Consider the following 12,561-nt stretch of genomic DNA (forward strand, 5'->3'; position numbering starts at 1 on the left):
AGCTTTCACCAAACAAACACAGTCTAGGTTTATTTTCTGAAATCCCTTCAGCTGTGCTTTTGGCTAACAAGAACTTTATTTGCACTTCACCCCCAAATTTCAGCTTTTCCTTTCATCATCCTGACTAAACGATAGCAAAGGGAAAATGCTGTTAGCCTCAGACGTAAGATCTAATGAATTGAATGATAGATTTGTTTTGTGCGGCATTGCTGTTCTGTTCCCCTTTGTTTTTCTGCTCCCAGCTGTCGGTTTCATCCCCCGGCCGCCTGCAGTGCTCAGCGCTGGGGCAGTGCCTGCAGCCCCACGGCAGTGCCTGGCGGCAGCTCTGCCCTCAGGGACACACGTCTGTCAGCTGCTGGGAACCTCTGCAAAGGAGGTGTTGGAAGAGCCCACAACAGAGGCAGTTTCCACTCAAAGCAGTGACTTCAGTAGGAAGCGATTTCTTCTTGAATGAAGGAAAGATCAGTTTGTTCCTGTAACAATGGGGAAAGCCAGCGGCAGAAATATTTCTGTCCCGGATCTGTTTATTTACAGCTGTGGGATCCTATAGATATAGTGGATTACGCACAAGAGGCCTCTGGGTGCCACAGCTGCATAGCCCCATCTGGCAGAGCAGTGCCTGGCAGGGCAGAAAGCCAAACTGTGTCTTTAAGTCCCGGTAAGAGATTGGGCACCCACCTGAGGTTTCTTTCTCCCTTTTGTGCATCCATGTGCTTTGCTGACACACTAATCGGGAAAAAGACAGTGCTGCCACACAGGCACCCAATTAGTGAGGGGGTTATTCATTTCTGTCCAGCTCAGGGCTGTCAAAACAGTATTCTCCCTGCAGAGAGGGTGAGTAGGGCAGAGGGGGTGGTGCTGCCTGCTAGCCCTGTGCTCACACAGCGAGGGCGGCGGAGTTTGGGGCACAGTGCCAGGCGCTCTGAGAACTGCAAATTCCTTTCCTGTTTGCCACACAGCCAGGCTGGGGCGGGCTGAGTTTGTCATGTAACTGGTGGGAAGCTGAGAAATCCCTCAGGAGGAAGAGTGTGAGAAAGTGGCTGTGGGTTCAGCACAAAGGCGGTAAGGTGTGACCAGAAGGTATGTGCGAGTATTAATGAGAGGAAAAGTGAGTTCCCATCTGCCCCACCTGTGAATTTCTTCTGAAGTCAGCCTGAGATGGCCTGAAGGACAGGAATAGCTGAAAGCTTCTCACAGATTAATTCTTGTCAAAAAGCTGCATGAAGATTTTGGGTGGCTGAGGAATTACGCAGCCAGCATGTACACGGAGCAAATCCTATGAGAAGCACAATGAAGCTATAAGAAGGTGATAGCTGCACTACAGCAAAAAACCCTGTTCAAAGACTGATGTAATGTATTTTTCCACTGCAAGGCAGGTGTGAAACTTTAAGTTATTGTTTAAAGAGAGAAACTCCAGCCCTCTGGGCTGTGGTAGGAAAGATAGTTAAAAAAAGATCATTAAAGCAAAATCCCTCTTGAAGACTTTGATGTCTATTGATGCAAGATGCTATTTGTTCTCCTACTGAAGACAGATCTGAAAGACCCTGCAATTACTAATAAATCGCTTGCAATATTGAGCAATTACCAACAATGCAATCATAAAACAGTGCAATAACTAAATAATTATACACTTGTTAGGAGAATACATTATTGGGCACCTTGGAAAGAAAGGGGAAGGAGGTGAGAATACAAAAGACAGGATATTGGATAGCGCACAAATAGCAACAAAATGCACTTCGCTGCCAGAATGCTGAGTAGCTGCACATGCTTAGGGCCAAATCTCAGCCCTTGAGAAAATCAGGGAAAGTTTTAACTATTCACAGGAAAATTCTTCTTAGGAAAGGTAATCTGTCATCAAAATTACTGGGCATAATGGCTGGAAAAGGCCAATAGCAGCAGCTGCCACCCTGAGTGGGCCCAGCTGGGGGCTGGAGCTCAGCACTGTGCCAGCAAGGTGTGCTTGTGCTGCGCAGCCACAGGAAGGGAAGGGATCAGAGTGCTCAGGCTCTGGGGCAGAAAGGAGCAGGGGGAAGGAAAAGAGTGGATGGGAACCCGAGGTTTCACTGGGAGAATCCGGTGGCAATGTCAGAGACTACAGACACTGCTGTTGTTTAGATTTCACCTTCAGTGAATTTGGGATTGTTCCAGAAGCATCTGGAGAAAATATCTGTGTGAATGAAGTGCCTTGTGGAAGGAAAGGTGTGTGTTGGTTTCCAGGAGTCAGACTGATACGCTGTTGGCTCCGCTCACGTTCAGCCGCTGCCTTAGGTGTGAAAGTTGGAAGAGGGTGAAAAGGAATGAAAAGTTTGAAATACTGCTGGGAAATACTGTGAAGTGTCATAGAAACAGAAAGAACGCTATGTGCTGATACAAGGGAGAGGAACCTCTGTTGTTGAGGAGGTCAAGAAATCATAGCTGGAGGATTTTGGACATGTGCGGGGATTAGGGACCATCTGGAAAAAGGATCATGGGAGGGAGCATCCGTGTGAAGCGCTGCAGGGAAGGCGGGTGCCTGGCATGCCTGACCAGATAGCTCCATAGGCACCGTCTGCAGAGCACAGTGCAATTAGTGGACTGCTCATTAATCGTTTTCGTTAGTGATGGCAAAGAGTGAGGGAAAGACAAACAGGAGGAGAGCAGCACTGCTGGGTGAGGCCAGGCTCCAGGAACGGAGGGGTTGTGCTCCCTGCCTCCCAGAACAATGGAGGGCGGAGGAGGAAGGGCTCTGCTTCATCCTCTCACTGGCACCGCATTTCAGCAAACCCCCTGTGGTAAGGGAGGGAAGGGCCGCTCACGCTCCTCCAGCCGTGGGGGGAATTGCTGGCAGCACCTCTGCACTGAGACCTGTCCCTCCTGCTGCACTGCTGGAGGGTGATTTGTGGTCTGAGGGACTGAAGCTTCCCCTCCTTGAGATCCCTCCTGGCTGCTCTGGCCTGGCAGCCCACATCTCCCCCATGCTTAGAGCAAATCCTTCAGCTTCAGGGACCAAATGTATAAAAACTTCCAGCATCTGTAGCTCGTATTACTGAATAGTATGAAATAGTTCATAAGGAAGAAAGGGAGGAGGAGAAAGAAAGTATAAACAGAAAACTGAGAATTGGTGAAAATCTGTTTCAAAGACCGCACAGATGAAGATCTGTGATGTAAATGGTCCTTTCCTGACTTCTATGTTAAAATAGGCATTTCAAAATTGCGTCTATTCATTAAAATTATATATGCTTGTCAGGTCACAGCAAATATAGATTTGCTGCTAGCAAGCCCAAATAATGGCTGCAAACAGAACGATGAATGAAACCCACGTACTAATAAAACAAAATGAAAAAAGTCAGTGCTAGAAGCTAGAAGTATGCAAAGTCTGGAAACGACATACTATTAAATAGAAACCAGTGGCAGCCCTTGGAAACTTGATTTTTTCTCTCTCAGATAATCAAAGGCTTTATTGTGCCTTTAGGCACAGCTCTGAGCAAGGAGAGAGGAACACACTGCATTGCCACAGGAGCAGCCTCAGGGTGGGGAGAGCGGAGCACATCAGTGGGTGGCTGTGTGCCATCTCTGCAGCAGTGCTGGTGTGCTGGAACCAGCAGCTCTCCTCTGGGAGGAACAGGAGTCTCTGGTCCCATGGTCAAGAAGGCTCTAAACTGGATATTTAACACATTCTGCTCTGTATCAGAATTAATTTCACAGGTCCTACGATCTCAACCTGAATCTTCTCAGTCCGTGGTGTAATAAAAGGGTGGTAACCTTCATTTTTCTCTCTAGTTCAAGAGTTGTATTCCTCCAGTACAACTGCTGAAGTTTTTTGTCCAAAATCCCATTGAGAAAAAAGTAAGCTGGACTGATTTTCACTGCAGTCTGTGAGCTTTTGCATGACCTCGATGTGCTGCAGTCTCCACATGGGCACTGCACTACCCAGCAATGAGCAAGGTCACCGTGGGGAGCGGCTCCTACCACATCCCAAGTGGTGGAACAGAGCTGACATTATCACAGAGCTAATGAAGAAACCTCCAGCTTGTAGTTCAGCCCTACTTTGGAGCATCAGAGACCTCAGGGCTGGGCCCTCCTCCCAACTCACTGTCAGATATTTGCTGACACAAAGTGCCTCAGCAAAGCACTGTGGATTTCCATGCTGCTGTAGAGCAGAAGGGCACTGTGCTCCTTCCAGATGTTCTGGCACGGAGGCTGCCCCAGCCATGCTGCACATGGATGGAACACGGGTGAGGCCCCAAGGAGTGATGCGCTTGGCCTTATTGCTGGGCAGGGACCTCAGAACTGTCCTTCTCTCAAAGCAAGGCTGAGATTGGAGTGAGAATGACATCAGCAGCCAAAGGCAAAGTTACACTGCATGGAAGATTTTTGAGATATGTGGACAGAAATAAAAAATAAATCTGGGATTGTATCAACCTAAGCTTGAAAGCAGCTTCAGAAAGCTTCTCTTTCTCTCTGTAAGACAGAGATCATATCACTGAGGTCCTTACCATGCTTTGTGGCTGAGGAACATTTCAGAGAAATCTCCAGACGTGTATCTCATGTACTTAAGCCTCCCCTGGGCTCTATTCAGACATTCCCTCCCTTTTGGATTTCTCTGAACATACCTTTGATGTTTTCCAAGGTACTAATTTCTGTACCTGCCTAACTTTTATGAACATTTAGACCTATTTAGATGGAGCCATCTCCTGCCTACACTATAAACAGTTTATTACCATCAGCTCTTAAGTAAGTGTACCCATCATCCCACTGTAAGCAAAACATTCCATACTGCAGAGTGGGTATGGAAGCCCCCAGCACTCAGCTCTGCACTCAGCTGTTTCTTACGGGGGAAAACACATGCTGACAGGTAGCAGGGTGCTGGTGAAGCCCAGCAGGATGCACTGATGTGTTGCTAATGTAATGTCTGTGGTGGGGATAGGTGCAGTGTGGCTGTGACCCCATCTGGGCAGGAGATCCAGCAGCCTGAGCATCCCCCAGCGTGGCAGTGGGACGTGCCCTTCCTCAGCCAGAGGAGGAGATGCGATCTGACCCCAGTGAACTGACACTGTATTTCCCTCATCTGGTTCACACTGTTATTTCTGTGGTTCAGGAGATGTAGGGCTGGCTGTACCCTTGCAGAACACAGGTGTTAAAAAGTTCTTTGTCGAGCTCAATCAATATCGTTACAGGCGCAAAAAGAAGATTTGGGGTAAACTGAGGGTGGCATCACAGATGGAAACTGAGTAACATCTTACTTTGCAAGCCTATATCACAATTCCTTTATTTATTATTTCAACTTCGAATGAGGCTCAGATTAAACTTTGGAAGAATGTGACTTCATGTAGCTTGCAGATAGATTTTTTTAATTGTATTTTTTTTTAAATTCTACCACAGTTCTCAAGAAAGCTGTTAGTTTGCTCTCCCTTTATTCACCAACATTGTACCACTGAGACTTGGCAGGGAAAGTGGTTTTATTGATTTTCATTATCCAGGCTAGGAGAAATGCAAAATACAACCAGCAGGAATTATGACCTTTTTTGCCTTTAGTAATTGGAGGTTTTGCTGGTAACAACATGCAGGAAGGAGCAAACAAATGTATTCAACTGTGTTAACAGAAGAAAAGTTTGAAGAATCACAAATCAGATCTCCAGAGGCTACGAGGCGGATTTCAATGACACTGTTTTATCTTTTCATCTGGTTCTGGTTTATCTTTTCATTCTGGTTTCAACTTTATCCCCAAGCCCAAACCAGCTGGAGACCAAGAAAAAAGGCAGTGCCTGCAGTAACACGTTTGCGGCACGTTTGGAGTGTAATGGCGCCCAAGGGTCACTCTGTCCCTCTTCCATGGTTTATTAATGGTGGAGAAGAGACCAACCAGGAGCACTGCAGGAGCTTCTCCTGGGAGCCATGGCCACTGACGTCAATCAGCAACACGCCTGTTGGTGACAACACCAGGGAGAGAGGTGCTGCTGAGAGCCAGAAACTAAAGGTCAGAGCTTGTGTTGTCATGTTAGCTGCAAAACGAGGAACATCTCCTCTGTGCTCTTAGGCAAGTTGCTCAACTAGCCCATGTCTGCTGGCACAGTGCTTGAGAATCTTTACTGGCACTGGCAGACTGGAGATCTTCAGATAAGGTCTCAAAGACATAAAAACAAAGTACCAATTATCCCTATTGCCATTTCCAGTAGTAACAGAGAAACTGCAAGGGCCATTCAGCCTAGATGACTATGAATTGTGAAGCCTTACATGCAGCGTGCCAGCTGGCCCTGTGCTAACATGGTAGCTGCAGCAGCTGGGCTGGGATGCCCCGAGGGCACTGCCCCAGCACCAGGCAGCATGGTGGAGAAGCCTTATGCTTGTGTGTGGGGTTGGTGTGCACCGGCCATGGCGCTGGCACAGCATGGTATGTCAGAGAGGTTCATGGAGATATCCAAGGAGCGGTGGGTGGGAAAGGGCAACGGGAGGGGAGGAAGAACAACAGCAGTGACAGTGAGCTGTTAAATCCGATCATCCCCTCTTGCGAAACTGATATGTGAATGTCAGGAGCGTATCTCATGGCCATGTACATGTATTTATGCATGAAGCCCTTGCAGCCAGGCTGCCTGCCAAGCGCTGTCAGCCAGTGTGAGCCCTGGGGAGACATCATCGTCCTGATGCACCGTGCCCCCAGGCCGGCTCACATGGTACACCCTGCTACGGCACCAAGCTCTGTTGGTTGCTGATTTTCTGGTTTCTGCAGAACCAATACGGATGAAAACTAATCTGGCAAATTTTTTTTTTTTTTTAAATCACAGGAATCAGTTTTCTACAGCATTACACAGAGCTGCAACTGTGCATGTTGGCACATGAAAGGGAATGGATGGGAAGGAGCAGCTGGGGCAGCGGGGAGCAGGAGTCCTTCTGGGGCAATGCCAGAGTGGCGTGTGCAGGCTGATGGTCTCAGGGCAGAGCATGGCCTGGGTGTCAGCCAGAGAGCTGAGCAGGCGGCTCCTCCACAGCGCTGTGAGAACAATAGCCTATTATTAATCGGTTTTAAAAGTTGGTGCATTTTCCTTAAAATAAGGAGGACAGTGATGACTCATTTCTTAGATGTGTGCTGCTGGTGTTCTGTGCTGCAGGGGGGCTCACCAGTGGAGAAAGTGCTGCACCCTCCTCACCCACCCCCAGAAGAATGCTTCCCAACAGCTTTCTGATCAATCAGGCCATTGTGCAGAGGTAATGCCCAAAGATGTTGCAGGTAACATCTTTGTGTTAAGATCCTCCTCGCCATGTAGGTGTTAATTGTTATCCACTGGCTTCAAAGGCTTTGGGGCTGTTTCACAGTAAACAAACATGTGCTGCACCCACAGCACGCAGTGTCTGATCTGCGATACCGCGTGCAGCCCAGACAAGCACTGTCAGACAGCAAATGCAGTGGAGGCTCTGCTGCAGACTTTCCTCTCCTTGCTGGTGTGTGATAATTAAATACAGTCTCAGTTTCTGTAAGGTTGAAGTGCACATTTAGAGGAGATCTCCATGTGTCACACCTTGCTCATAAACAGAGAGGGGCAGAGGGAGAACAGCCTTTATTCTCACTGTCAATCATTAACCCAGAATCTGTGCTCAGCAACCAAGGCCGTACCTGTGCTAGGACCACATGTCAGCCTGCAACAGCTGGGAGAAGCAATGGTGTGGGCACTGCTGAAGAAGCAGCGCCTTCCTTCTTCTGAGCTTCTTTGCTCTGTGGAAAAAGAGGTTTTTTTTTTGTTTTTTTTTTTTTCCGGTTCAGAGCATATTGGATGCACATTTGTGCACTTGCACACACAGTCCCACATCCATACTCCGGGCAGCCCTCTGTATGGTCTCATAGACTATTTCCCTGTGACTTACCCAGAAATCTTGTAGGCTGATGGAGGCATGCCAGAATTTGTTAAGCAGAGGAAGAACTGTTCCTGGGGCCACTGCAGCAGCCGCAGACTTAGCCCATGCTGCTCCTGCAGGACCAGCACAAACCTTCTCCTTGCTGGGGTCTGTGTGGTTCTGTCCAACCACATCCCACTCTGTCTGCAGCGTGGCTAGCCCAGCCTGCGTGCTGCACAGCTTCTTGGTTACAAGGAAACAGCTTTTAACAATAAGGGCACAGGTTGCCCAGAGTTGTGGTGGATGCCCTGACCCTGGAGGCTGGATGGGGCTCTGAGCCCCTGATGGAGCTGTAGGTGTCTCTATTCATTGCACAGGATTAGATCAGATGGTCTTTAACAGCTCATTCCAACTCCAATGTTTCTATGATTCTAGCACTGGTGTGTGGTTGTTATGCAGCACAGAACATGAGCTGCCTTTCTGAACGCAGGTTCAAGCTGGCAGGGCGTTCATTCATACTGCAGCAGCAGTCCCCATGTGCTGTGTGATGTCACGCTGTGGTTTTGAGGTATTTTTATACCGCTTTTTTTGTTGGTTTGTGGTGACTTTCAGTTGTATGGATTTCTGTGGGTAGATTGATCTGCTGTGACCGCAGCAGTGCCGGGCTGCCCCGTGTCAGGGTGAGGGCGCGCAGATCCAGTAGCACACACGGCACGGGGCCCTGCCCAGCACCACACGGAGCAGGGAAGGCAGGACGCAGGGCAAGCCGCGCTGTTGCTTTGCTGTATGCAAGGGTCGGGGCTGCGGTTGCAAGGGGCTTAGTGTCTGTGCGCTGCTGCACAGGACAGAGCGGATACTGTACTGTGCTCGGCACGTGGAATGGATCGCGGCGGGTGAGGGCTGGGCGGCTCGTTCTGCCACTTCACACGGCGAGGACCGCACGGCCACGGGGTCACAGCACGTCCCTCCTTGGGTCATGCAGACAGACCATTAAGCCAACTCCCGGCTCCGCACCCAAAACCCAAACCCTACGCCCGAGAGCGTCGTTGAGATGCTGCTCGCTTTCGTGCGGCTGGGGCCGTGCCCACCGCCGTCCGGGTCGAAACCTAACCCGGCCCGACCCCCGGACGCAGCTGCACGCCGTTCCCTCGCATCGGGCCGCGCGCCGCGCCTCGCGCCGCCCCGGCCGCGTGCCGTGACCCCGTGCGCGTGCCCGGGCCCGCGCGGCGCTCGCGGCCGCATCCCGCGGGAAGCCGAGACCCCGCCGAGACCCCGCCGCGGCTGCCTCGCTCGCGGCCCGCCGCCGCGCCGCCCCGACCCGCGCCGAGCCCCGCCGCGAGGGGCCGCCCCGCCCGGCCCGGCTCGGCCCGCGCCTCCCCGGAGAGGAGCCGGGCGGGGAGGGGCGGGCACAGCGGCCCGCCGCGGCGGAAGGAGGCCGCCGGCCGCGGCCTCGCTCCCGGCACTGCCCGTGCGCGGCCCCGGGGCATCGCGCGCACCTGCCGGCCCGCCCCCGCCGCGGGGCCGGGGCCGCGCACCTGCCGGCGCTCCCGGGCCGCACCTGCGCCGCCCCCCGGGCCGGGCCGGACCGCGTCTGTGGCGGGGCCGGCGGGGCATGGCGCGGCGCTGAGATGAAAGTGACCGTGTGCTTCGGGCGGACCGGGATCGTGGTGCCCTGTAAGGACGGGCAGCTCCGCGTGCGGGACCTGACCCAACAGGCCCTGCAGCGCTACCGCAAGGCCCAGGAGAAGGTGAGCACGGGGGGCGGGCCGCTGCCGGGGGCCGGGGCCGGGCAGGCCGCCCGAGGGGTGCGGCCGGGGCCGTGCGGGCGGTGGGGCGCCGCGACCGCGCGGGCCGGTGCCCGAGGGCTCATCACGTTCTCGCCCTGCGTGTTGACAAACAAACTCGGTACGGACGCGAACGGAACTCGCGCCGCTTCCATCCGACCCGTGCGGTCCCGCACCGGCTGCTCCACGCGTGCCGCCCGCTTCGGGAGGCGACCGCCGGCGTGTGCGAGGAGTTCTCGGGTTGTGCCTAAGAACGGAGAAATACCCTTCCCTTTGTGTCCCCCCCCGGGCAGAGGCAGCTGCGGGGTTCCGCGCGGCTCTGGTGGGAGGCCTGGCACTGCGCGCGGGACCTGCCGGCCGCGGGCCCTCGTGAGGCCTGGCACGGCTGCACCGGGCGCTGCTGAATGCCCTGGGCTGCTTTCTCCTCTGCCCGTCGCTGTGTGCTGGCCCCAGTATGGAACTGGGAGTAACGGTCTCGTTCTGCTTTGCAGTTTTATTCTGAGGGAAACTTCTACTGATGTGTTAGATCCGTCACCAGCAGCTGAGTACAGCTGATAGCGGTCACTGTATGCAGTGCTTTCCGTGGCCTTAGCGTTTACAGCCTGACACGTTTTGTATAAAGATTTTCCAGTGAATGTTGTGTGTGTGCGCAATACCTGCAAAGCCTTGGTAGTGTTGTCCTGCTGTTACAGCCAACTGTTGGTGCGATGTGCGCTGATGCGTGCCTCAAAGCTTGGAGATGGGCATCTCACTGCTGCTCAGGAATGGGGTTTATCAGAAACCACCGTTATGGTTGAGGTGAATGTGTAAATTTCAAGTTTGCTCTGAGCCCATGCCTGTGACATGCTTGGAGTTAGTGCCTTGATGACAGCTGAAAGGTGGCCTACAAAGCTTTTGTATAAATACATCACCACCCCTGTCCCCACAGCCTCTTCTTTTCTTCTTGTTGGTGTTCCTTGTTGTTGTTTGTTTTTAAGGGACAGCAGGATCTCTGCTTTTGTAGGCAAGGCCCTGCCTGTTCCAGAAGACTCAGCAGTTAGTGATAGGGGAAAAAGCCGAGCATCTCAGGGGATGTGCAGTGTAATGTATCTGAAGGTTTTGTATCCAGTCTGTTATTCAGGTGGTAGTTGTAGATGATGATTTTCATGCTCAGCAGTCATCTGTTATGTTCAGAGGATGTGAGGTCTGAAGCATACAGTCTCCTGAGTAGGACAGCCAGAAGCTGCAGTTCACACTTCAGACATCATTGGTTCCCTGTTCTGCGTTGTGGATGGGTGCAGTAGGTACAGGCCTGTGTGGTCAGAAATCACTGATCGCATTGAGCAGTGGTCGTCTAGAACTTGCAGGAGGACTTGCAGAGAGGCAGGGAGGGGAGAAGCAGCCTGAGGGCTTAAGAAGTACAGAATGGGTTTTAGTTCAAGTCAATAAAAGTTGGGTGGCTTATGTGCTCTCTCTCCCCCTTCTTCACTGGAAGCCTAAGCAGGTGTTTTCTGTTGCTTTTTTTTTTTTTTTTTTTTTTTTTTTTTGGCAGTGCTTTGATTAATTGCTCTGTATTCTACACAGTTTGCAGTGGAACTAGCCAAGAAGATAAGGAGATTGATTTTTGTCTTATCTCATCAAACATTATCTGGAGTTAGTGCTCTTTGCAGAGCTAAAATTTGGGGTTGGTTTGACAGTTTGTGCTCACTCCACAAACAGTTCATCTCATTGTCTTCTGCAATGTTTCCAGCCGGTGTGACAAGGAGGGGTGGGGTGCTCTGCTATTTTCTTTTTTTCCCCCTACTTGTTCTATGTTTAAATTTTCAAAACTTAACATTTTTTTGTTACTACAACATAAACTCTCAAAGAATGGGAGACCCAGAGAATTTAAGGATAATCAGCTGAGATCTGTTCAGTGGTGTGGGCGCACGAACAGGTTTGTGTGAAAGATAACTGAAGATTTGTTTTCCTTTTCAAAATATTTAGAGTGTTTGGAATGCTTCCTGTGGCAGAATACTGCTGTTGCTGTTGGCACTTGGTGTGCTTTATGTAATTTTTGAGCGTTAACAACTTTTAAAAAACAAAGTGGAAAATGTTATTGTTACAGTGCCTGAAGAATTTGGAGAAGGCAGGAAAATGGGAATAAGGAACATTGGAACATCCCTCATAGCTGCAGAGTGAAAAATGAAGAAGGTAGCTAGGATACAAGCGTTGGGAATTTTGTCTTTGTTTTGGTACTGTCAAATGCCCCAGAAATGGTGTGAGAGGCTTTGTGTTTCAAGGGTTCTTCTGGAAGCAGAATTTTGCTATTACACTGCAGTCATGCAATGGATTTCTCGCCTCTAGTAGAGGGGAAGATGTGAGATTAGAATATTAATTCCCTTATATTGTAAGGTATTTGCATTTCTGTTTGTGATAGACTTTCAGTACTCGGCACCTCTTTACACTTGCATTGTTGAGACAACAAATAGCCAAGTCTTGCATTTCCATGAGACTTTTGGTAAATAGCTGAGTACTCAGCAACCAATGGCTTGTTGCAGCCTGCTGGGTTTTCTCAGCAAATTCCGTTTGATTTCGTGGTGAAATTATATTGTGAGAGCTCAATTGCTGCCATTAACAAAAAAAAAAAAAAAGAAATACGGGATCTTTGTTGCAGCTGAAGAACCCAACTGATTATTTTTTGCTGTTTTGGATCTTAGTGTGATTTTTAAGGTAGTGCTGTAGTTCTGAATGGGCACATCTCTGATTCTGGAGAATATAACTCTCTGCTGGGACAGCGTCAACTAAGAGGATGTTTGCTCTGGGGCTGCGTGATGTGAACTGGCTTGGATTTAAGAAAATATTTTGTTAATCATCTGCTTGTAGATAAGTTTTCAGTGAAGTGTCTCATCTCAGGAGGTAACTGTGTTTCAGTGCCGTGATGTTTGATGGGATCTGCAAGTTGGAATCTACTTCTGCTGTTGGGAAGTGTGTGTGCTCAGGCTTCCTGCTG

General features: G+C 50.5%; 1 protein-coding gene across 2 annotated transcripts in view; it reads left to right on the plus strand.

Annotated features, from left to right (window-relative positions):
- The first annotated feature begins 9,359 nt into the window (after positions 1 to 9,359).
- Positions 9,360 to 12,561, plus strand: part of PARD3B (par-3 family cell polarity regulator beta) — a 370,506-nt gene continuing 367,304 nt past the window's right edge. Inside the window, exon 1 of one of the 2 annotated variants that reach the window (XM_048953007.1) lies at positions 9,360 to 9,554. In XM_048953007.1, coding sequence (XP_048808964.1) covers positions 9,435 to 9,554 — 120 coding nt within the window. In that variant the 5' untranslated portion in view covers positions 9,360 to 9,434. The remainder of the gene's footprint in view (positions 9,555 to 12,561) is intronic. The other variant, XM_048953006.1, reaches the window with a different exon arrangement.

Source organism: Lagopus muta, chromosome 8 (genome assembly GCF_023343835.1).
Source record: "Lagopus muta isolate bLagMut1 chromosome 8, bLagMut1 primary, whole genome shotgun sequence".
Classification (NCBI taxonomy): Eukaryota; Metazoa; Chordata; class Aves; order Galliformes; family Phasianidae; genus Lagopus; species Lagopus muta.